The sequence below is a fragment of the Leptopilina heterotoma genome, unplaced genomic scaffold (assembly GCF_015476425.1).
Source record: "Leptopilina heterotoma isolate Lh14 unplaced genomic scaffold, ASM1547642v1 Lhet_54, whole genome shotgun sequence".
NCBI classification, from domain to species: Eukaryota; Metazoa; Arthropoda; class Insecta; order Hymenoptera; family Figitidae; genus Leptopilina; species Leptopilina heterotoma.
The window spans coordinates 3,731,190-3,757,878 of record NW_025111118.1 but is presented as its reverse complement, the minus strand read 5'-3'; the positions used below and the strand labels follow the sequence as shown (position 1 = coordinate 3,757,878).

At 23.1% G+C, this 26,689-nt stretch overlaps 1 protein-coding gene across 12 annotated transcripts in view; it reads right to left on the bottom strand.

Moving 5' to 3' along the window:
* Positions 1-8,869: 8,869 nt before the first annotated feature.
* The window catches only part of LOC122508484 (nephrin-like), a 403,257-nt gene continuing 385,437 nt past the window's right edge, over positions 8,870-26,689 (bottom strand). For 6 of the 12 annotated variants that reach the window (XM_043621868.1, XM_043621866.1, XM_043621865.1 and 3 more), the window contains 13 exons: positions 25,543-25,833; positions 24,802-25,101; positions 24,173-24,321; positions 23,305-23,458; positions 22,598-22,900; positions 21,880-22,155; positions 21,196-21,486; positions 20,806-20,984; positions 20,180-20,600; positions 16,841-16,996; positions 14,045-14,172; positions 13,350-13,533; positions 8,870-9,719 (listed from right to left, as the gene is read on the bottom strand). In XM_043621868.1, coding sequence (XP_043477803.1) covers positions 9,289-9,719; positions 13,350-13,533; positions 14,045-14,172; positions 16,841-16,996; positions 20,180-20,600; positions 20,806-20,984; positions 21,196-21,486; positions 21,880-22,155; positions 22,598-22,900; positions 23,305-23,458; positions 24,173-24,321; positions 24,802-25,101; positions 25,543-25,833 — 3,263 coding nt within the window. In that variant the 3' untranslated portion in view covers positions 8,870-9,288. Of the gene's footprint in view, positions 9,720-13,312; positions 13,534-13,996; positions 14,173-16,840; positions 16,997-17,048; positions 17,202-20,179; positions 20,601-20,805; positions 20,985-21,195; positions 21,487-21,879; positions 22,156-22,597; positions 22,901-23,304; positions 23,459-24,172; positions 24,322-24,801; positions 25,102-25,542; positions 25,834-26,689 lie in introns of those variants that run through there. The other 6 variants (XM_043621870.1, XM_043621872.1, XM_043621871.1 and 3 more) reach the window with 6 other exon arrangements.

The following is a 26,689-nucleotide window of genomic DNA, read 5'->3' as shown; positions in this document are numbered from 1 at the left end:
TTTGTATATTTTTTAGAATATTTATTTGTAAATTTATTTGAAAATTTATTTGAAAATTTATTCGAAAATTCATTTGTTAATCGGTTCATAAATTTCTTTGTATATTTATTCGTAAACTTATTCGTAAACTTATTTGTAAACTTATTTGTAAATTTATTTGTAAAAAAAAATTATATTCCTTTTAAAAATAAAAACTAACACTAATTTCTAAAAAAAAAAATTGTCATCACTCATATAATGTATAATTTGTAAAAAAAAATATATATAAATTATAATTCTTTAATGATAAGTAATTAATAAATTCTATATGAAACTATAATGACACATTGCTTGAATTGCAGAAAAAAAGATATTTTAAATTATTTTTAAAATAAAAATGGATGAAGTTTATAATATTTTTTAAGAAAGAGAATAGAAAAAATAAAGAGTTGGTTGTGATTGTTACAGGAAATATTTTTTTATATATTCAATACGCTGTAAAATATTATATACGAATCAGTATAAAAATTTTTCAATAATTTGCATTTCTCGTATGACTGAAAATACAGTATTATTTATAACATTCTAATATTGTCCTTCAATAAAGAAAATTAAAAAATAAATATTACAGCCTTCTATTTTTATATCCTCAAAAATAAAACGAACTGAATTTTTTCCTATATAAAAAATTTATATAAATAAATTAATAAATAAAAGTACAAAACTTAAAATAATAAATATAGTAAAATAAATATTTTTAATACTTTTATTTATTTATTTATTTATTACATAAACCGGTCAAGAGAGAATCGTTTATTAATTTCACTTCTTAATTAATAAACAAATTTTTTAAAATTAATATTTTTTAAATTATAAAATATATTAGTAAACTATCTTAAAAGTACAAAAATACTAATTAAATAGTACTCATTAAAATTAATTTTCTAACAATTCTCCTTGTAGAGAATTATTTAAAAGCTATTTTCAAAAAATTGAAAATATTTCATGATCCACAAGTTTTCAACGTATCGAAAGAACGAAATAATTTCCATTAAAAGTATTTTTATAAATTACTGATTGTAATAAAAATTGAAAACTTAAATGTAACATTCAGAAACTTCATAATTAATTTTTTTTATACAAGACGTAAAATTATTCTAATTAAATTTTAATTTGAAAAAGAAATAAATAAATTTCGTTTGTTTTCATGATCCACAAGTTTTGAACATTCAAATGAAATATTTTTTATTGTAAATATTTTCCTAAAATTACTAATTACAATAAAAATGAGAAATTTAAATTTCACATTTAGAAACTTTATAATTAATTTTTTCGATACTGTCACAAAATTATAATATATCAATAAATATTTAATTTGAAGAAGAAATAAATAAATGTCGTTCATTTGAAAGTTTAGAACTTGAAAAAAAATTTATAATGAACGAAAAAAATATTCTCAAAGTGAATAAATAAGATTCAAAATGACTAAAAATAGGTACTAAAAAAATACTATAAAAATACTGTAAAAATAAGAGAAAAAAATTTCAAAATCAAAAACCGATTACAGGACATTTCCTCCAAAGGATTTAATGGCTTGTGTAATTTTGAAATGAAGAAAACAATTTTATGTTTACAATCAATTTTTAATTCTTCGCAATATAGAAAACCAATGTACAGATACAGAATTTGTATTATTAACACAAGAAGTCTAGGTAAAAATGTCGATAATGTTGTACAATGAATAAAGGATCGAGTTAAATGAAAATTGGTACATATTAATGAGTGATTTTTTTACTATTACTTAGCTGCTTAATGTAGTCGCTTACGTACTTACAGTGATTGAATCGGTAATGTATTTATTTATTTTTTTTTTTGTATAGACACAAAAAGTGTATATACTTAATGGAGATTCTTACAAACTACGTAATTTTCAATTAGTTTTTTTTTTACTTTGGTTTTAAATTAAGGACTAGCGTGTTGAGCTTCACTCTGCCTCCGTGCATACGTACTTTGAAAAATGTTCTCTTTTTCTCTATTTCTCATTCTTTCGATAACTTTTTCTCTATCTTTCTTTCTTTCCTTCTTTCTTTTCTTTCTTTCTTTCTATCTTCCTATTTTTCTTTCTTTTTTTCTTTCTTTTTCTCTTTCTTTTCTCTTTCTTTCACTCTTTTTTCTCTTTCTCTCTTTTTTCTCTCTTTCACTCTTTTTTTCTTTCTTTCTCTCTTTTTTCGTTAATGAGCAACATACTGATATCCAACAATCATTAAATTTTTATATTTAGATTTATAAATTTCAAAAACACAAATTTTTATCACTATTAATTTTCGTGAACGATTTTCCATATTTTTTTTTACATTTAGAGTGTACAATTAGCTGGAAAAATTTAGCTAATATTATTATAATAGTTTCTTGAATTTGAGCATTTTCAAATTTAGAAGCTTTGTATTTTATTATGAAACTATAAAATTTAGGAAATTTAAATAAAAAGTTTTGAACATTCGAACGAACGAAATATTTATCATTGAAAATATTTTCAAAAATCACAGACTGTAATAAAAGTTAAAAAGTTCAAATTTTACATCTAGAAATTTTAATAAATAACTTTTTTTGATAGTGAAACAAAATTATTGCAATAAAAATTTAATTTCAAGAAGACAAATAAATTTCCTTCATTCGGACGTTCAGAACTTTAGGATCATATAAAATGGAAATTTTTTTTTTTCTGTACACTGTTCAAATTTTTCCAAAAAATTCTTTTTTCTAGTTTTGAACGTTCAAGTGAAGGAAATTTTTGTTTCTGCTTAAAAATTTTTGAAAATATTTAATTTACAGAATATTTAAAAATTTTATTAAATCCAAAGAAGGAAGATAATAAAAAATTAAACATTTTCTTAATTAAGAAATAATTTTTTAAATTGTAGAATAATTTTTTTTTGCGAAAAAATACAAATTAAAATAAGTAAACAAAAAATATTGTCGTTCATGTGAACGTTCAAAAATTTATGTTTCTAATCTTTCAAAATGTTCAAATGATCGACGATATTTTTCTTACTTTATTTAATTTGTATTTTTATTAAAAAAAATTTATTCTGTGTATATTAAAAAAAATAATTTTATGATCTACGAGTTTTGAAATGAATTTAATCGTTCAAATGAATTTAATTAAAAAAAAATTCAATGAATCGAAATATTTTTTATAAAAATAAAAAATTATAAATTTAAAAATTTCATTAAAAATTAAATTACAAATTACTGACTGCAATAAAAATTAAAAGTTACATACTTAAAAACTATATTATTGTAATAAAAATTAAAATATTTCGTTCATGTGAACACTCAGAACTTTAGAATCATTTGTTTTTAACTAAATAAAAATGTTTAATTTACATTATTTTTCATTTTATTTACAAATTCAAAATATTAAAAATTGCAAATATTTGAACAAAATTTAACTTTAAATTTACAAATCCAGCAAATTTTTACATATCATTTTGTAGATAGAAAGCAAATCAATTTTTCTCTAATAAAATCTTTCAGTTTATAAGCACAATTTTTTTCGATTCTTTCTTTTTCAAACTAAAATTATCAGATTTTTCAGCTTCTTGCCAAAAATTTGTCAAAATGTCAAAAATTTCTTTCAATTGAAACAAAAACTTGTTACAAATAAAGTTCACTACGACTGCTTATTAAAAATTCTAAAGTATTTTGAGATCACTATTATAGAATTCCTTTTGTTATAAGGAAAACTTGCGGGACTTACAAAAATATACAATATATATATATTTTCGCAGCAAAAAATGGAAAATATTTTTTGTTTGTTTTTTCAACGAATCATTGTTCGCTGCGCGTCGCAATAATTTAAATACATACACTTAAGTACATTATTGAGAAAAATGTTATTTGCAAAAAATGTAAACGCATTATGAGAATCGTACAACATGTGCTCGTTTTCTTTTTTTGAATAATTATAAATTTTTTTGACTTATAATTTCATTCTGGCGATGAAAATTTTTATAATCTCATTCAGTAGTGCAAAGACGACAGGCGAAGCACACAGAGTACCATTTAGATTTGGAATTTGAATTTAGAATTAGAATGTAAAAATACTATTTATATGTACAATTAATGTGCGATTGATTTTTTTTTAAATATATATTACATCGATCGAGGAGCTTTTTTCTTTATTTCTTTACAAAAACGTGAATATTTCTTTTTTTTTCCACTCAACAATCGTGATGATGGTAATTTTCGATTTTTTGGCACAAGAAAATTTTTTTTTGCACTTCATTTTATAGTATTGTATTTATATTTTTACTCAATTTTATGCTTTACTTAAATAATTCGTAATTCTTCGGCAGTATTTTTCGTTTTCGATTTTTTGAATTCTATTTTCTATTTGTTTGGAGAAAATTTATTCTTTTCCCTTGGCAGTCAAAAATGAGGGAAAGAATTTTTAGCGAAAAATGGAAAAAATTTCATCACCATTAGTGAGTGAATTTTTTTTTTTCGAACAAGTTTAAAATAATAGAAATAGCGACATGTTTAGTAAAGCTCTCGATTTTTTTTTTGTTACACTCCTCCCCGCAGTTGATATAATTCGTAATGTATTTAATTTCATATCTATCTAGAAATTATGTACAATATATACAAAAATTACGTCAATTAATTCAATGTCATATTTTTAGTGATTGTTTAATTAGGATTGACTATGTCTTAGAATAATCAACGGAATTATGAGTTATTATGTAAAATATGAAATATCGTGCGGCTAGATGGTATGTCCATCTCCAAGGTACCATTTTTTTTGGACGAATAACGGTCCTTTTATTCCTCTCTTTTTTCTTTTTTAATAAGTTTAGCACTTTGATGAGCAAATACTTTGGAGATTACATAATTATCTAATAATTCTTCAGGTAATATTTAAGATTAGATGATTTTTGTTTTGTTTTTTTTTTTAATTACAAATATAAAACATGTATATGTAAATAGAATTCTTAATTATGCGCGAACATGTCCTCTAATTGAGCATACGTTTAATTTTATGTCATCAGTCTAAGCCGGTCTCCGCGGCTCCACACGTAACAGCAGATAACAATACACATTTAAGCTTGTTAAACTCCTACCGTATAACAAATCATCAGGACAATAATCAAACAACAATGGCATACGCTACGTAAACACGGCTTATCAAATTTTTTTTTAAACACATTTAAGCAAATAACACACTTTTTTTCTCCTTTTTCGTTTCAAAAATTAAAAATCATTATAATCGTTAAAAAACATTTTAAAAAAATTTTGTATACAAAAAAGTAAAAAAAAATTCGCACAGTTAAAATATTCAGTCGGTAAATTTAAGAAATTAAAATTACAGTGTGTTACCTGCTTAAAAAATAATGTCTTTAAATAGGCCAAACATAGAGAATATATTTTTCGGTTTTTCATTTTCAAAAATATATTTCAACTACTTAGGCTTTCAACAAACGGAAACACGTCTCATTCTCAATAAATTCGAACAATTTTTACATACTAAATTCTAAAAACATTTTTTTATCAGCACATATTCTTTCAATTATTTAAATAGGCTACAGCATTAGTGAGACCCTCATATGATCCATTTGAATTAGTTGCCGAGTGTGAGAAATATCGAAATACGAATTAATATCATTTTCATTATAAATATTTACATGGATTTTAAAGTTTCAACGAAAAAATTAATGTAAAAATATTTATTAAATATTCAGTGAAGCTAAATTATCGTCTTTCTCTTATTTTTTTTTTTTTGCAATATTTAAAAATTTGTTAGTGAGTATAACTTCCAATTGGCTTTGCCAAATTGAGAGAGTATATACTATTAAACTAAAAATCATCACAACAAAACTTACGAGCTATTGTCTTTTCAAAGATGTCGTACAGCGACAATCACTTTCGAGTCTTTTATTTTATATTTTTGTAAAAAAGGAAAAAATTATTTTTTAACTTTGTGCAGAATAAATGCAGATATTTTTAAAGCCTTTACTTTTTTTTCGTCACTTGGGGAAGTAAAATTTGATATACACTTTGGATAAAAGGCAAAAAGTCTAGATTTAGATCAGATTTATAATTTCGTAGTTAATATTGACTTTAAGAATATCAAAAACAAAATTCAGTGCTTGTTATTCTCTTATTGTTAAGTTTCTTTTTTTTTGGAAATTATTCCAGTAACAAATAATATTTCTACGCATTCTAAAATATTTAATAACAGGAAATTTTATAAACAATGAAAATTATTACATTTATACAACTTATGAACTAAATATTCAAAAATATTTATATCAATAGTAATAGCAAGCACTGATAAATCGATTATAACCTCAAAAAAAAAATGGATTCATAATCCATGGGAAATAAAAAAAATGGGAATGGCATTTTTGTATAGTATCAAAAAAAGTAAAGAATTAAAATAAATGGAAATTTCGTTTTGAAAAAAGTTCAATTGTATTGGGGAATGAATTTTTTTTTCGATTCTGTTGGAATCGTAACACTTAAGGTGGTTTACCTGTGACAAACTTTGTCAAAAAAGTCGAAAAAAAGATCAAAATTTTATATTATGCGCCAAGTATTATAATAAGTAAGGAAATATTTCGTGTAACGCTTGTAAAAAAAACACTTTTTTTCACCCTACTCCGAAAACAATAATTGACAATCACAATACCTTTGTTGGGAAACTTTGTTCGGTTTCATTGTTCGACTGTGTGAAATTCGATTGTGCGTGTACATCTTGCACCCTGGAACGGGCATATTTACTGAAATCAATCACTTTTTGCATCCCGATCGATAATTTAGTTGATTTAGAAACTTTTAGAACAAGATTTCATTGAAATTAATCGATAAAAAACGTGTTACGTGAACAGCGCGTGTACCCGATGGCGGCCATCTTGCCTACTGACTACGAGACTACGTTAGTCAAATGAAGTACATTACGCGCATTATGGCGCGAAATTTCAAAATGTTCAAAAAAATAAAGTGCATTAAAACTGTTTTTCACAAGTGTTACACAAATAGTTTTTTTACTGTATTTAAAATCATGTTTTTTAATATTAAAATAAGAAGATATAAAAACAAAATAGAGTAAAATAGAAGAAATATAAGAAATATAAGAAATAAAATAAATTATTAGAGTAAAATAAAACTGAAAAAAAATTATTTGATTATTCAATAAAATAAAATAATCAAAAATAATCAAAATAATTCAATAATAATAAAATTATTCAATTAATTGATTACTTGTCTATTATCAACTAAATATTTACTTGAATCAAATAATTTTTATTTAAATCGACTAAATGGTAAAATTTTCAATGAAATAAGTTATTTATACATTAAATGCTATTTTCTTTAATTGCAAATTAATTAATTTAAATAAAAATTGTTTGACTCAAGTAAATATTTATTATTTGATAGTAAAAAATTTGTTATTAGAATCAAATAATTTTTTCTTCAGTGAAAGAAATATTTACTTGAATCAAATAATTATTATTTAAATCGATAAAATGGGAAAATTTCCAAAAGAAATATTTTTTTACACATTAAGTGGTATTTGCTTTAAGTAAAAATTGTTTAATTCAAATAAATATTTATTTATTAATAGACAAGTAATTCGTTATTTGAGAAAAATAATTTTTTTCAGTGAAATAAATATTCACATGAATAAAATAATTTTTACTCGAATAAAATGATTTTTATTTAATTAAAATAATTTTCATTTAAATCGAATAAATTTTTTTTGAACCAAGAATTTCAGTATTTGAAGCAAATACAATTTAATTGATTCAAATAAAAATTGTTTGATTCAAGTAAATATTTATTTAATAATAGGCAAGTAATTGGTCATTTGAATCAAATAATTTTTTTTTCATTTAAATAATTTTTAATTAAATCAAATTTTTATTTTAACAATTAATTTTAGTATTTCAAGCAAATACAGTTTAATTGATTTAAATAAAAATTGTTTTATTCAAGTAAATATTTTTTGATAATAGACAATAAATTATTTGAATAAAATAATTTTTTTTCAGAAGAATAAATATTTACTTGAATCAAATAATTTTCAATTAAATAAAATATTTATTTATTTAAATCAAATTTTTATTTAAACCATTAATTTTAGTATTTGAAGAAAATTTTAATTGATTTAAATAAAAATTGTTTTATTCAAGTAAATATTTATATGATAATAGACAATAAATTATTTGAATGAAATATTTTTTTTCAGAAAAATAAATATTTACTTGTATCAAATAATTTTTATTTAAATCAAATATTTATTTGTTTAAATCAAATTTTTATTTGAACCATTACTTTTAGTATTTTGAAGAAAATTTTAATTGATTTAAATAAAAATTGTTTTATTCAAGTAAATATTTGTTTGATAATAGGCAATAAATTAAATAATTTTTATTTAAATCAAATAAATTCTACTTGAACCAATAATTTCATTATTTGAAGCAAATACGATTGAATTAATTTAAATAAAAATTGATTGATTCTAGTAAATATTTACTTGTTAGGTCAATTGGTAATTTCAATAAAATAATTTTTTTCCAGTAAATTTGAAAGAAATTAAAATTAAAAATAGAATAGAAAGAATTTAAAATTAATAATAAAATTGAATGTAATAAAAATAGCATTTTTTCTAAGGTTATCAAATTGAGACAAAAAACGAATCAAAAGTGTTGCGAAGCGAAGCAACGTTTTGATTCGTTTTTTATCTCAATTTGATATCCTTAGAAAAACTATCAAAATAGAAACAAAAAATACAAGAATAAAATAAAATTAAAAAATAAATAACATTAAAAAAAAATTGAAAATAAAATAAAACAAAAATATTTATCAAAATAATAAATATATTCGAGAATAATAAAAAAATTTGTAATGACTGCATTAACTGAGATTGTCACAGGTAAAATAACCGTTTATCATTTACACCTAACGTAGTTTCCTATACAAAACGAATATAAGAGTATTTTTTTTTATCTTCTATACAAAATATACAGAGTGACACACAATTAATTTGAGATTGATCGATTTTTGAAATCGTCTCGCATGAATTGTGTATTAATGCTTAAAATTTATATGTAATAATAATTTTTTTTTCTTGTTAATAGCGAAGGAGGGATCACCACTGACTTAAAAGATATAAACAATCTTTTTCTTTTTTTTTTCTTACTATAGGCGAGTGCACTCTTCCGGACTGAGAGTTATTTCCCCATTATAATCAGAGGGACAGGTGGATACTTTCTTCTTCTTACTTGATCGTAATGTGTCCATGTTTCAGACAAGATGACCATCGATATCAGAATATGTTGGTGTCGATGTGAAAGTTGACAATGGGTGCCCGTGGGAATTGACGGGGATGTGGGCCGCACGTGCAAATGTAGCTGGCGGGGGGGGTACCGAAGGCGGTAGTTGCGACTTTATTCCTGCAGTCATAACAGTGACGTCTGGGGGGGGGACTGGACGCGGAAGTGTCCTGTTTCGATTTAACGTCCCCGTGCCTGGCATCACTGTCGTTAATGGACCCATGTGTCCGACGGATCCTAGGGAAGGATAATAGGCACCCGGACCCGGATCCCCCATCATTGGGCCCGGGCTTGAGTCAACTTCATATCCCATAAAGAGGCCATTGTCCATCTCCACACTGTAGAAGTTTACTTCGGAAGGTGGGGCTGGGCTCGGATTCCCTATATAACTCGACTTCGAGGCTGAAATTTTACAAAAATATTTCATCTTAGACAACAACAAAATTTACAATGTAGGAAAAAGAATATTAAAATTTCAAATCTCGGATATTTCGACTTTTTAAACTTTATTTCACTAATTTTCAGAAAGATTTATTTTCAAAAATTGAAGACTTTCTTCGACTAATATTCAAAAAATAGAAACTTTTCGACAATTCTTTTCAAATATTGCAACGAAATTCAACTTTTTTTTGGTGTATATTGCAAATTATTTCGAATTTTATTTAATAAAAATCGAATAAATAGAAAGTAAAAAATATAATTAAATTTTAGAAATATACGATTAAAAAGTTTTTAACGAATTGAAATTTTGTGAAATTTTATAGAAAATAATTGATTTTTTAAGCATTTTATTAAAATTCTTTAGAAACAAAGTTTGAAGAATTTTAATTGCAAATTTTAAAAACAATTGAATTCTTAAAATTTTTAAAAAGAAATTAAAATTAAAATTAGCTTTTAAAAAAATATAGTGAGAAATTATTTTCAAAAGGTGTAATTCTGATAATTTTTCAAAAAAATCAATTATTTTCAATATTCTTAATTATAAATTTCCGAAAAGTAAAATATCGACAAGAAATACTTAATTACATTAGAATTGTGAAGAATTGAATTTTAAAGAAAACAATTATTTAAAAAAAATTCAATTAGAATTCAACAAAAAAATTGATTAATTTTGTAAATTGTTGAAATATTCTTGTAAGAAATTTAAAAAAGTAAATTACCTTGAATTTTTATAAGTAAAAATTGAAAAGTAAAAAAATACTATAGTCAAATATTTCAAAATTTATTTTTGATTAATTTTTCTAATATGTAAAATTAAATTTCAGAAATATATGATTAAAAAGTATTTAACTAATTGAAATTTTGTAAAATTTTATCGAAAATACTTGAATTTAAGCTTTTTATTAAAATGCTTTAGGTACAAAGTTTGAAAAATTTTAATTACAAATTTTAAAAACAATTGAATTCTCAAAAATTTAAAAAAAAATTGAAATTAAAATTAGCTCTTAAAAAAAAGTGAGAATTTATTTTCAAAAAGTAATTCTGATAATTTTTCAAAAAATTCAATTATTTTCAATATTTTTAATTAGAAATTTCCGAAAAGTAAAATAACGACAAGAAATACTTAATTGCATTAGAATTGTTCAAAAAAATCTTATTTATTTAAAATTATTAGTAAAATTTTGAAGAAAACAATTATTTAAAAAGAATTTTTAATTAGAATTAAACAAAAAAAGTTTATTAGTTTTTTAAATTGTTCAAAAATTAATTTTTCTAAGAAAATTAAGTTTTTGAAATATGTAATCAAAAAGTTTACAACTAATTGATATTTTTTAAAATTTTATTAAAAATAATTGATTTTTTAAAGCATTTCATAAAAATTTTAATAAAAAATCAAAATGAAAATTATTTTTGAAAAAGTGTTATAAAGAAATTATTTTAAAAAAGTAATTCTTATAATTTTTTAAATAATTAAATTACTTTCAATATTTTATATTAGATTTTTCCATAAAAGTGTAATGTTTATAAAAAGATTACATTAAAATTGTCTAGAAAATCTAATGTTTTTGACAATAATTTTAAAACATTTAAATTCTCCAAAACATTGATTACTTTTAAAAATTTTTGTAACAATTTTTTCAAGAAATTCAATTATTTTTAAAATATCTAATTAAAATGTTTTTAAATTAATTAAAATTTTGTAAAATTTTATTGAAAATAACTTATTTTTGAAGCATTTTATTAAAATCTTTAGATAATAAATTTGACAATTATTGTAATTGTAAATTTTTTAAATAATTGAATTATCAAAAATTTTAAGAAGAAATCAAAATAAAAATTATCTTAAAAAAAATGTATTAAAAAATTGTTTAAAAAAATAATTCTTATATAATTTTTTTAATACCTACAATTTTTTAAAATTCAATTATTTTCCATATTTTCAATTATTTATTTTCGAAAAATGATATAATGTACAAAAATTCTGTTTAGAAATTCAATTAATTCCGAAAAATTACATTACGATATTTTTGAAGAACTAATTTTTAGAATTTTTTACCACAATTATTTAAAATTCAATTTTCTTTAAAAAATGTAAATTAAAATTTTTAAAAAATCAACTTTTTAGCCTCATTATGAAAAATTTTGTGAAAAATCATGTATTCTTATATTTATTATAAAAATTCTTCAATAACTTGATTATTTTTTACTATTTTTCAAAAATTCTTATAAAAAATTCAATTATTGAGAATAAATTTTACTAAACTTCAATTATTTGTGAATTTTTTAATCATTTAATTGGAAAATCTATTATCATTCAAAAATGATTTCAAAATATTTTTAAAAACCTAATTTTAAAAATTTTTTAGTATATTTTTAAAAAATTTAATTATTTTCCATATTTTTAGTTATAAATTTTCAATAAATCAAATTATAAAGCATTGTAGTCACAATTATTATTAAAGATAATCTTGTTTTTTAATAATTGATTTCTGAAAAAATTTTCAGAAAATTATTAAAAATAATTAATTTATAGAGAAAGTTTTAGTGAATAATTCATGAAAATAATTAATATTTTGCGCTTTTAAATCAATCCGAGACCTGCAATTTTACAATTGATGATTTAAATTATTAATTTGGGTGATTTTAATTAGAAAATGTAATTTTTCAATAAATTTACTTTCTTTAGAAACCAAAGAAAAAGAATGAAATGAAAAAAGTTAATGGTGCTTAAAAAAGTGCTTGTCGTAATGCTAGATGATAGACAGAAATGCCATTTTCTAACAAAACAGACATGCATAATTAAACAAAAAACCCCACAAGCATTTTTCAGCTCACGTGCCTCCCGTTGTTGCCATATCTTTATAAATTCTTCATGCCAAATAATGACTAAAATGAATTTTTACAATTTCCAAACAATAATATTGAAAAATTAATTCAATCTCATCTGTCGAAAATAATTTGTTAATTATTGCAATTTTTGGACAAAATTTAAACAATGAATGAATCGTGTTAATGACACATTACACATTCAAAGAGAATAATAATTAACAAACAAAAATAAATGATCAGACTGCGAATGATTGATGAATGAGTGAATGAACATTATCTGCGTTTTTTGCATGCCAAGTGCCATGCATTATTTTTTTTCTGTGTGAATTGGATTATAAAAGTAAATATTATATTAAAAACAATCATGCTTCAAAAAAAGGCATTTCTCAAAACTGTGTCAAAATATTTAACATTTCATCATAAATTCATTCTACAGTCTGTCATCAACAAAAAAAGAGATAACTCTGTAAAAAAGAAAACAAATTCCAGTACTTTCAAAATTAATGTTTAAAAAAGTACTTTTTTGAACAAAAATAAAACAAAAATGTTTCGAAAATATAAAAACAATTTGTTAAATTGGAAAATTTGAATATTATTTTCACTGTTAATGTTAGTATTTTAATAAAAATTTTTTCTCCGATTTTGATATAGAAGAAGAGATAACGAATTTGGCCAACGTGAGAAGACACAAAGAGCGATAAACTTGAGAGGTTTTTTTTTGGCACCTATTCTCGAGATGAGTAGCAGTTGTAGATGACGCACCCGAGAGTGTACCGCTTGCTGTCGTTCGTTGTGGCGGTGAATCCATATTCATTACACTAGGAACATGATTACGACGACTTAAAGTACCTTGATGATGCACCTGCATTTCTAAACTACTTTTCCCATAGTCCTGAATACCAGAATCAATTAAATAGGTACTAGCTGCCGTCTTTCGTCCTTCATCCTATAAAAAATTGCAAAAAAAAAAACAAGTTACAGTATAATTGTCAACAAGAATTATTTCTTAAAAATAGAAAAACCCCCCTTAGAATTATTATTAGTTGATAAAAAAAATTTATTCAATAAAATAATCAATTCGATCCGCATAAATATCAATCGAATAAATATCGATCGAATCAATATTAAAATAAATAATGAAAATTTGAATAAATGATTAAAATTAGAATAAAAATTAAAATTAAAATTAAATATTCAACTAATTAAAATTAGTTAATTAGGCATAATTAATATTATGCTGACGATCATTGTGTTTCTCTCGAAACGACTAATTGAAAAAAAGTAAAAAAACAGAAAAATTGGATTAAGGATGTGGAGAGGGTAGAATTTTGTTTAAAAAAAAGACCGGAGGAAATTAAAAAAGTATACTTGGGAGGAAACAGAAAAGGGTTAACAGAACACAAACCTACCCTCCGGAATTACTTGTTACTAAGAACATACTGACTGATCGCACTGACCACGTAATCATTTGCGTCGAAATTCACGTCACTCTTCTCATCCGATACTGAACTTAGTTCACCGGTTATCGTGTCGCCATTCACTGTTGATGGCGCGTACATATCTGCCGTATGCGATTTATTTATTCCTGTAAATAGAAAAAAAAATTTCAATTATTATTCGGAAATTTCAATTAATTAGATGTTTAAATTAAACAAATTTAATAAATTTAAATTACATAAATTAAATAAAATATATTTAATAAATTTAAATTACATAAATTAAATAAAATAAATTTAATAAATTTAAATTACATAAATTAAATTAAATAAATTTAAATTACATAAATTAAATTAAATTAATTACTGTAAAAAGAAAAAAAAATTTCAATTAATATTCGAAAATTTCAATTAATAAGATGTTTAAATTAACGAGAAATTGCCAAATTTTATAACATATTCATCATACTCTGAATTGTTATTCTATCATTTTTTCTTGATTATTTCATTATTTTCTAATAATTTAATTAATTAAATTTACAAATTCAATTAGTTTAATCAATTTAATTTCGTAATTTAGCAAATTATAATTCAAAATTACCTAATTAACCTATGAAAAAAATTAATTATTAATTTAATTTAATAATCTATTCATTGTCTTCCAGTAATCTGAAATAATGGGATTCTTAAAAAGAAATTTATCCAAATTTTTGGCAATAATTTAATTAACACTTTTAAAAATAAGCTAATTCTAATGAGAAATTTACTTAAAATAATATTAAAAATATTTAAATTCTTTTAAAGAATTTTATCAAATTTTTTGAAATATTTGAATTCTTTCGAGAAATTTTATTAAATTATAAAAATAATTTAAATCATTAGTGAGAATTTTATTAAAATTGTATTAAAAATAAGTGAATTCTTATAAAGAAATTTACTAAAATTTTTAAAAACCTAATTTAATTTCAGCGAAGAATTTTATTATTTAGAAAAAGAATTACATTTTTCCAAAGTACTTAATTGAATATTTTTCTTATGAAGAATTTTATTGACATTTTTTAAAGTAATTGAGTTTTATTCAAAATAATTGAATTTCTGCGAAAAATTTTGTTATTTAGAAAAAGAATTAAATTTTTTTCTTATAAAGAATTTTATTGCCATTTTTCAAAGTAATTGAGTTTCTGCGATAAATTTTGTTAAAATTCTTTAAAATAATTAAATTTAATTAAAATTGAAAATATTTCAATTATTATAAAGATTTGAATACAAATTTTTCAAAATAATTGCGTTTTTGAAAAGAATTTTATTAAAATTCTTTAAAATAATTAAATTTCGGCGAAAAATTTTATAAATTATGAAAATAATTGAAATTTTGCTAAGAATTTAATTAAAATTGAAAATATTTTAATTATAATAAAGAGTTGAATACAAATTTTTCAAAATAATTAAATTTTTGCGAAAAATGTTGTTATTTAGTAAAAGAATTAAATTTTTTCAATTTATTTAATTAAATTTTTTTCTTATAAAGAATTTTATTGATATTTTTCAAAATAATTGAGTTTTTGAGCAGAACATTTTTATAAATTATGATATTAATTGAAATCTTGCTAAAAATTTAATTAAAATTCAAATTTCTCAATTATAATAAAGAGTTGAATACAAATTTTTCATAATAATTGAATTTCTGCGAAAAATTTTGTTATTTAGTAAAAGAATTAAATTTTTTTTTATAAAGAATTTTATTTAAATTTTTTAAAATAATTGAGTTTTTGAGAAGAATTTTATTAAAATTCATTAAATTTTTTTCCTCTAAAGAATTTTATTGATATTTTTCAAAATTATAAAATTTTTGCTATAAAATTTATAAAAAAAATTTTTTTAAATAATTAAATTCCTGCAAAAAATTTAATAAATTATGAAAATAATTAAGATCTTGTTATGAATTTATTTAAAATTTTTAAAAATAATTGAATTTTTTCGAGGAATTTAATTAAAATTGTATTAAAAGTATTTCAATTCTCATAAAGAATTTAAACAAAATTTTTCAAAATAATTGAATTTTTGCGAAGAATTTTATCAAATTTTTTAAAAAGAGTTGAATTCTTTTGTGAAATTTAATTGAAATTGTATTGAAAATAATAATAGTTTACAATAATAATTATTAAACTAAATTAATTATTAATCTAATTTAACAATTTATCTCTTATATTAATTAATTCTTCTCTTTTAATTAGTTCTCTTAACTCAAAAGTATTTATTCCATTCTAATGCAAAATAATTAATTAACAGCTAACTGAAACTCTCTATTCAATTTGAATCTTCATTTACTTCCAAATAATTACTTAATAAACCAATTAACAACTAAAGTTTGTATTTGTATTCAATAAAAAAAAGTCGCCAAACACAAATATCGATTACAAACCATAAAATTAAACTAAAACAATAATTTATTACTTTGAACAGTCCCTTTATTAGAATTCAGCAAACAATTCTCTTTATATTGACACTTCCCTTGTTCTAATTAATTAATTAATTAATAAATAACTAGACAGCCTCTGTGCGGGAAAATGATCCCAGACAACTCTTCCAACATTGACATTCAGTTTAGACTGAGTAATTAGTTACTTAATTAGCTAATTAATGAATGCAGAGTGTCTCTTCACTTTTACAGTTCCAAAAAAAAAAAAAAAAAAATACCTCTCCAGGTGAAATGTAATTAACCATATAGTAAATTCAAGAAATTAAAATCAAAATTTAAAGAAATGGAGAGAAAATTGTCAACGATGATCAATATTTAGAGTTACGAGTTTTACTTACGAGTTTTATTTCTCTTTCTGACTATATACCACAACATGACGAAGAGATTAATAATAAAAAAGACGATTGAAGTTGCTGCTACTGTATAGATATAATTGAGTGGAATGTCACTTCTTTCCAAAAGGACTTCGGGTACATTCTCGGCATTATTGGGCCCTAGATAAATGGAAAAGAAAAAAAAACGATAGTAATGAATGATGATAATTACCGGCACGTTGAGCCTTCTTTTTTGACACTAATGAAGTATAAACTATGGGCGTAGCAATGGCGAGACAAGCAGAGACGGAAACAGCGATGATAATGATGATCATGTAGGAGGAATTAATCTCGCTGACTGTCAACTCAGTGGGTGGCGCTTCACCTGTAACCCAAGCCAATAGCCCCATCACCCTGATGTTATTTCATGCAATGCGTCACTAATTCGTTAGTTCACTCACTAATCCACTAGATTAATTTTCCAACAATTTACCCAAAATAATTACTTTTCAATAAAACTCCTCTTAATAGACGTATATTTTCATAAAATTATTTCAGTATCCACTGTATCATTTTTTTTCCACTAATTGAAAATTATTTATTAGTTCAATTTTTTCTCTAAATTGTTTGAACATTTGATTTTCATTTTTTCAAGTCTAAATAAATTCAACTATTGTTTACACTGTACTTTTGTTTTTGTGCGAGAGGAAAATAAAATTTCCCTCGACCCAGAAAACTAAATTTTATTTCTCTTCGCTAACTAGGTGAAAAATTGATTATAAACCCGAGAATACCCTTTTGTAATTTAGAGCTTTATGGGTTAATTTTGCGAATCGGCGATGATTTAGTATGAGAACGAATGTAATCGTGCAAGACATTGTTTATGATTCTAGAAAGTGTAACATTTACGTGAAATAGATAGACGTGATATGAAAAAAAAAGAAAAAATAGTGCTACTAATTCTCGAACATATGTGATTATTATGAATATGTGAATATTTTTGTTGCATTGAAAAGAAGGCAAATATTAATATCGATATTCTAGACATATTTCTATAATACTATTAATACTAATTAATTACTATTTTTTATTAATACCAATCAATTACTATTTCGTTATCAATACTAATTAATTACTATTTTTTATTAATACTACAGGGCTCGAACAAGGTCCGTAAATTTACTTGAAGTCCGTAAAAGTCAGCTTTTTTGAAAAAACGTCCGTAAAGTCCGTAATTGGTTTGAAAAAGTACACAAAATTCGTAAATTATATGCAATAATTTGGAGAATTTCGGAGAAGTTTCAAATGATTGCAGAAATTCAATTATTTTCAAAAGTAATAAAATTCTTTGCAAAAATTCAATTATGTTCAAAAATTTTTAATAATTCGCGTCAAAATTTCAATTATCTTTATAAATAATAAAATTCTTCTTCGAAATTCAATTATTTAAAAAAAATTTAATAAAATTCTTGGCAAAATTTCAATTATTTTCAAAAATTTTCATCAACTCAATGATTTTTTATATCTACTATTTTAATGAAAATTTCCAATAGAATTCAATTATTTAAAAAAAAAAATTTGATAAAATTCTACGCAAACATTCAATTATTTTGATAAATAATAAAACTATTCTCAGGAATTCAATTATTTTTAAAAACGTTTATAAAATTCTATTTAAAACATAGTTTTCATAAATAATAAAATTTTCAATGGAAATCAATTATTTAAAACACAATTTTCATAAATAATAAAATTTTCAATGGAATTCAATTATTTAAAACACAATTTTCATAAATAATAAAATTTTCAATAGAATCCAATTATTTAAAACACAATTTTCATAAATAATAAATTTTTCAATAGAATTCAATTATTTAAAACACAATTGTCATAAAATTTTTCGTTAAAAATCAATTATTTCAAAAAGATTTTAATAACATTCTTTTCAAGTGTTCAATTCTTTAAAACAATTAATAACATTTTTTGCAAGAATTCAATTATTTTTAAAAGCTTTAATAAAAATTCGTTGAAAAAATTCAATTATTTTCATAACTAATAAAATTCATGGCAGGATTTCAATTATTTTTATAAGTAAATAAAACCAATAGCAGGATTTCAATTACTTTTAATACAATTTTAAATTAATTCTTCGAAAAACTGTAATTATTCTCAAAAATGTAATTAAATTTCTTCAAAAGAATTCAATTATTTAAAAAAATGTTGATATAATTTTGTTTCTTAGAGTTTAATAATTATTTTTAAAACATTTTTAAAAAAATTTCTTAATAGAATTAAAGTATTTTTAAAAATTTTACTGAATTTCTTCATAACAATTGAATTATTTTCAAAAAATATTACTAAAATTCTTCGTAGAAATTTAATTAATTTCAAAAATTTGTCGACATTCAATTATTTTCAATATCTACTATTTAAATAAAATTTTTCTAAAAGAATTGAATTATTTTTAAAAAATTTAACGAAATTTGTTGATAGAATTCATTTATTTTTAAAAATTGTAATAAAACTTTCACATGAATTCCATTATTTAATTAATTTAATTTAAATTATTTTTAATACAATTTTAAATTGATTTAAAAAATGCAATTATTTTTGGAAATTTTATTAAAGTTCGTCAAAATAATTAAATTATTTAAAAATCTGTTGATAAAATTCTTTATGTGAATTCAATGCTAAGAAAAATTCAATTATTCAATAAATAATAATTTATCGAATACTTGAATGTTTCTTTCTCTTTCTTATTGTTGTATTTAAATAATTGAATTCTCGTAGAATTTTCAAATAAAAATTGATTTAAAAATAAATTTCAGTTAAAATTTTAGATAATAATTCAATAAAAACGTATTATAACGTGAATTTTTAGAAATAATTGAATTTTAAAAAGGTTTCGAATTAAAATCTTGGAAAATTTGAATTTTTCATACCTCTTTACTAACAATTTTGTAGAATTAATTTTATTGAAAAAGTCCAATTCAATTTTTTCTGAAATTATTTCAAGTTTTTATTTTCTAATTTATTTCATTGAAGAATTGGATTTGAAAGTTCTCAAAGAACTTTGTCAAAAATTATTAAAAATAATTGTTTTAAAGAAGAATTTTCGGTCCATAATTTTTCATTTTTGGTCCGCAAAGTCCGTATTTTGAATACTTTCAGTGGTTTGAGCCCTGGTACTAATAAATTACTATTTTTTATTAATACTAATCAATTACTATTTTTTTTTATTAATACTAATCAATTACTATTTGTTTATCAGATACTAATTAATAATTTTGTGTGACTACAAAAAAAAAAAACTGGATAGACTAATTGTAAATTAGTAATTAGAAATTTGTCAAAAGTACTCACGTAATGTTTGAACTTTGACTAGATCCGGCAGGAAAGCACTTTCGCCTTTCGAATTCATGGCTTTAATGCTAAAGACATAGTAAGTCCCCAATGAGAGACCGGTGATAAGTGCTTTATAATCTCCCGGCGACACATCCAAATAATGATAACGATTCTCATAGTCGAGAGCTTGGCGCCAACGAATTTGATGCGAAGTCGGCAATCCACCGTCGAATCCCCGTTTCCATATTAACATCACCGAATCGTGTGTTACATTATAAATTTCCAAATCCGACGGCTGATCTGGCGGTGACGTTACGTCTAATTGAATTAATTCCTTATTCATGCCCATTTTATTGCGAGCTTGACACTCATATTTTCCATAATCTTCTGACGTCACACGATTCACTGTCAATACTGACTGCGAATAGAGTTCGGATAACTGAAAAGAGGAAATAAATAAGTAAAGGAAAAAAGAAAGAGGAAAGAAATAAATAAAGGAAGAAAGAAAGAAAGAAAGAAAGAAAGAAAGAAAGAAAAAATAAATAAAGAAAGAAATAAAATAAATAAATAAAAGAAGTAGAAAATTATTTCTCCTCTTTACGTAATTTTTTAGTCGCCGAAATATAATGAATTTGAATACTCACGTTACTTGATGTAAAACCATATTTATATTCAGTGAGATTAGGCAAAAGAGGTTTTCCATTGAAAAACCATGAGAATTCCGGTAGAGGAGATCCTCGTGCTTTACAAAAAAGCTGTGCGTTCACTCCCCTGACGGCAGCCGCTTTTCTCGTCAGTGGCGAGTTCGCCATTTCCGGAATGACTGAAAATACATGCAACAAATGAGAATTTAAATTCCGTGAAAATTACCCAAAAGAAAGGAAATTAGAATTCCCCCTCTCCTTTTTTTTAATCATAAATATTTTGTAATTAAATTAAATTCAAAAATAGAAAATAGAAACAGTTTTTGAGAAACAAAAAAAAAATCTCCAGAAATTAGAAATAAAGCATATTATACATTTTGTTGAACTTACAATTTGTGATAAATAATATTGGACTGGAGGTAACATTTCCAATTCCATTGTTGACATTACATTGATATTCGCCCACGTCATCTCTTCCTGGATTTTCGATATGAAGAAACGACGTCTTATTCACGTATGAAAGTGAATATTTCCCGAGGACCTCAATGCTCGTTCCAGCTTTGTACCACGTGATATATTCCTCACCCATTGGACTGCCATCCACCTCACAAAAAAGTTTCGCTTCTTTCTCCGGTGGATAAATAACGCCAGATGTTGACGTTCTTGTAATTTTCGCAGGATCTTGAAAAAAAGAAGGGGATTATCCCATTTTTTTCAATTTTAAATTAAGTCCCTTTTTGGTGAGACATTTTTTTTTTTGTAATTTAAATCAATGTTTTTGAAATTTAAATAGAGTAAATTTATTCGAAATACGCGTTTTCACATTGCAAAAAAAATTATTAATTGTTTTCACGTTGCGAAAAAAAATTATTAATTGTTTTCAAGTTGCGAAAAAAAATTATTAATTTTTTTCACGTTATGAGAAAAATGTGAATAATTTATTCAATTATTGAATTTTTGTTTTCAAAGAAAATTGTGAGTAATTGTTCAGATAAAAAATATTTTGAAAAATTCCTTCTTTTTTGAAATGATTGTTTGAAATAAATTTGGAAAAAAATAAATATTGCAACTCACATTGAACTGTTAGATTCAAGTGATAAAATGTGGCGCCTTTGTCATTTATAGCTTCACACACGTAACTTCCCGAGTCTAAACGTTCCAATTTCGTGATATTCAAGGTGGGCCCTCGAGCTGTCATTCTCCTCCCTCTGTCAGGAAGATGTAATCCATCTCGTGTCCAAGTGTAAGTTATTTTCCCCGGATTCCCTCTCGTTTGTAACGTTATAATATACGGTTCATTTTCCATTCCTATCAACTCACTTGGCTCCGGATTCGTGAAAATTGGCTTATCTAAACACAAGAAAAAAAATATTAAATCATTATTTAAATTGTCAAACTAGCTGTGCGAAAATAATCAAATTAAATTATCAATTATGAACTGAATATTAAAGTTAATTTACTAATTGCTTTCAGTTGTTTGTAAATTATTAAAATAGATTGTTATTTCGAAAGTTAATTTCTGATTTTGAAATTAAATTTCTTGAATAAATTATTGAATATTCAAAATTGTAAACAAAATATTATTATTTAAATAAAATATATATTGTTTGAATAAAATATCAAATTATTATTTCAATCCAAAAACAAAATATTATAAAATAGTGAGTAAAATTGTAATTAAAATCATTTTTGGAAAAAATTGACACAGAGAGGAAATAAAAAAAAATTTTCGGAGGAAAGAAGAAAATGGTAAAAATTGATAAATTGTTTACTGAAATTGAGAATCGCTTACAAAGAATGTTGAGGGTGACTGCGTCGTGAATGGACCTCTCCATAGCTGCATTTCTCGCCTGGCATGTATAAACGTTATTGTTCATAGATTCCTTGAAGTCCAATGGCAATGTGACTATTGAAACGTATCCACCGTGGAGTCCCGGTTTAGTTGAGTTTTCAGTGCCCTCGACCGGGATTCCAGCCATCCACCAGGACATTTCGGCTGCTGGATTACTGCTACTTGATTCGCATATCAATTTTCCAGAACCGCCAGCCTCGAATGATCTTGGATCCGTTGTTATTTTAACTTTATCCGGAGGGACTGCGAAAAACATCAAACATTTTCATTAAAAATAAAAGTAAGAATAAAAAAAAGAAATAAAAATAATTTTCCCGTCTATAAATTAATAAGTAAATGAAATTAAAATAGAAGTAAAAATAAAAATAGAAATAGAAATAAAAATATAAATAAAAGTAAAAATAAATATATGAATAAAAGTAAAAATAAAAATAAAAATAGAAATAAAAGTAAAAATAAAAATATAAATATAAATAAAATTAAAAATAGAAATAATTATTTATTTATAAACAGGACAAGCCCGTTTATAATTACAATTATAATTTTAACTTCTGTATTTGATTAAATATTCGAAAAGAATAAAAAACGAGAATTTATTTTCATCCAGTAAAAATTTCGTAAAAATAAAAATTTCGTAAAATACTTACAGAGAACTTTTAGAATTAATTTTTGTGACATGGGATATGTCGTTGCGGAATTGACCGCCTCACATTTAATGTGAGCGTTGTTGTCCGAGGCGTTGATTACCAGAGCAAGTTCACTTGTGACAATGTGTTCGTGATGCCTGATTGTATCTTGAACCTAAAATAGATTTATGGTTATAGTTTAATGAGACGAGATTAGACGCGAGAGGAATGAACATAAAATCAATATATGAGGATTTCAGGTAGAAATTTCTCCTGATAAATTATAATTTAATTGAAACTACAATTTACGATAATTTCAACGAATAACCAAATTATTGAAAAATAAAAATTTCTAATATTATAGATTGTAAATTGAAAATAATTTATCGAAAATATATTCAAATGTGAACGAAATTTATATTTAAATCGGATACAAAAAATAGAAAAAAAAATATTCAAATCTGATAAAAAGTTTTAAAAAATATTCAAATTGGACAAAAAAAAAAAATTCAAATCGAACAAAGAACGGAAAAAATATTTAAATTGGATAAAAAAATTGAAAAAAAAAATATTCAAATCGAACAAAAAATATCGGAATGGGACAAAAAATACATAGTAAAAAAAATTTCAAAAAGGACAAAAAATAGAATAAACGGAAGAAAAATAGAAAAAAATTGATAAAATTAGAAAAAAAGTAGAGAAATGGAAATAAATTAGAAAAAGGGAAACACTAAAGTGATGACAATGATAAAATGGAAATTTTTCTGAACCACAAACCTCGTAATTGGATAAAATTTTTATCTACAAGCCCAATACTAATTTCTTCCAGTTAGTTTTGTGGAGCTACTAAAAACTATTGACAATTAGTAGAAAAGAATTTCGAATTTACCTCATTACGTACCTTCTTCTCGTTCTTATACCAAGTAATTGTTGGCGGTGGATTTCCAGAAGTGACCGAACACGCCAATTTTAAAACGTTACCCGCCTGAATTGTCGTCCCTTCCTCATAACCAGTGATTCGTAAATGTGACGGCGGATCTGCACATAAAATAAACAAAAAAATTATTTAGTACCTGAATTTCTAATTTTAAATTGTTTTTTTTTTATTTAAAATTCATTAAATTCAGAATCAATTAAACATAAAATAAGGCGAATTTCAAATTAATTAAATTCAAAATCAATGAAATTTAAAATTAAATGAATTTAAAATTAAACGAATTGAAAATAAATGAAACTCAAAATGAATTAAATTTAAAATTAAACGAATTTAACATTATAATCAAAAAATAAGAAATCACTTTAATTTAATTATAGTAATTAATTAAATAGTTAATGAAATGATTACATTATTAATTACATAATTCAATGACTAATTTCTTCAACAAAATAGTTGACTATGTAAAATAAACTATTTATTTATTAATTACTATATAAAGTAGCTGTTGTGTACCGAACAGTGGAATTTTAAACAAATTAACAAGATTTCTGAGGCTAATTTCATTATCTGGATGAACTTACAAATCACGTTAATTGTATGTGTTCCCACTATGGTCTCAGTGAGCTTTTGGTTTAGTGCCTGGCATATTGCAACGACCTTCTGAGCGGCTTTGTTAATGGCGAAGGTAACGTTAGAACTGGTGATAAAACCACCTTCCGGTGCAATTTCAGTTTTCGACGTCATATTCAAGATAATATGCTTATCTATTGTCCACTTTATTTCCGCAGTTGGATTTGAATTTTCCGTCGTACAAGTTATTACAACTTTTTCCTCCGCTTTCGCCTCGGTTGGTCCGGATATTTTCACTCCACTGGGAGCGACTGAAACAAAAAATGAGAGGAAAAAAAAATTATTTTCGTCAAATTTCCCTGAAATTAGTAAATTATTTTCAAATACAAAAGCAAAAGTACAATGTGGCAATTATTTTTTACTTAAAACTACAATTTTCCAAGTTTTTACATTTAAAACTACAATTTTACAATTTTTTAAACTTAAAACTATAATTTTACATTTTTTTAAACTTAAAATTACAATTTTACAATTTTTAAAATTGGAAACTACAATTTTACAATTTTTTAAACTTAAAACTACAATTTTACATTTTTTTAAATTTAAAACAACAATTTCACAATTCTTTTTATTTAAAATAAAAAATTTGAATTAAATTTGAATTTAAATTGAGAATTAAATTTAATTTCAAGAAATTCACAATTTAGGAACTAAATTAAATTAAAATTAAAATTAAGAGAAATGGAACTCACAGAGAACGGTGAGATCGACGTGAGCTTTCATGGGCTGAACGCTCATTATGTTTGAGACTTCGCAAGTGTAACGGGCTTTATTGTCCTGCGCTTGGGCCAAAAATGTTTGTATATTCTGCGATGTTCGACCCTCAGTGCGGTAAGCTGAATTTATTTGCTCTCCATTTCTGAACCAAACGACCTGCGCTGGTGGATTGCCACCTCGAGACTTGCACACCAACTCAACTTGCTGTCCACGTCGAAGAGTTTCCCCTTCGGTGTAGCCTTCTATTTGAGGCGGTTCAGGAGGATCTGTTGAAAGTAAACGAGTATATTTATATATATATATCGGTACACATAGAGAGAGAAATTGCTTTATTTTCAAACTGACACGAACAAATGACCAAGATACTTGCAAAACCACTCGATTATAAATGAAACTTGAAAGTATCTCTTAAATGACCTGTTCTTTAAATGAAAACTACAATTTGCCAACGGGAAAATTTACACAAATATTTCGCAGATGGAAATTTTCTTTTCTATTTTTCGTTTACTTTGTATATATTTATTTTTTCAATTTATTATTAAATTTATTATTTACTATTAACTATTAATTACAAAATTAATGAAATCAAATTTCATTTGATTTCCAAATTTAATTTTTATTCTTTAAATCAAATTTCGTTTGATTTCCAAATTTAATTTTCATTATTATTTCTTACGATTTTTATTTTTTATTATTACAATTTTTATTTCTTTTTTTTACTATCTTTATTTTTAATTTTTACTATTTTCATTTTTTATATTCCTACCATTTTTATTTTTTATTTCTACAATTTCAATTTCTTATTTTTATTATTATTATTTTTACTATTTCAATTTCTTAATTTAACTACTATTATTTTTCATCATTTTCTCCATTCTTCTGAAAAATAAACTAATTTATAAAATAGACATAATAATTACTATAAATTAATTAATTTAATAAAAAAAAATCAAAACTGATAGAAAAATAAAAAAATTAATAAAACAAATTTCTCTAAATTTACTCCTTGAAATTCTAAACTTTCAAAGCAAATTAAATTTTTTTTTTCCCATCAATTGCAAAAAAGTAACAATGCCTCCGGATATTTTAATGAAACGAAATTATTCATTTAGAACATCAAGG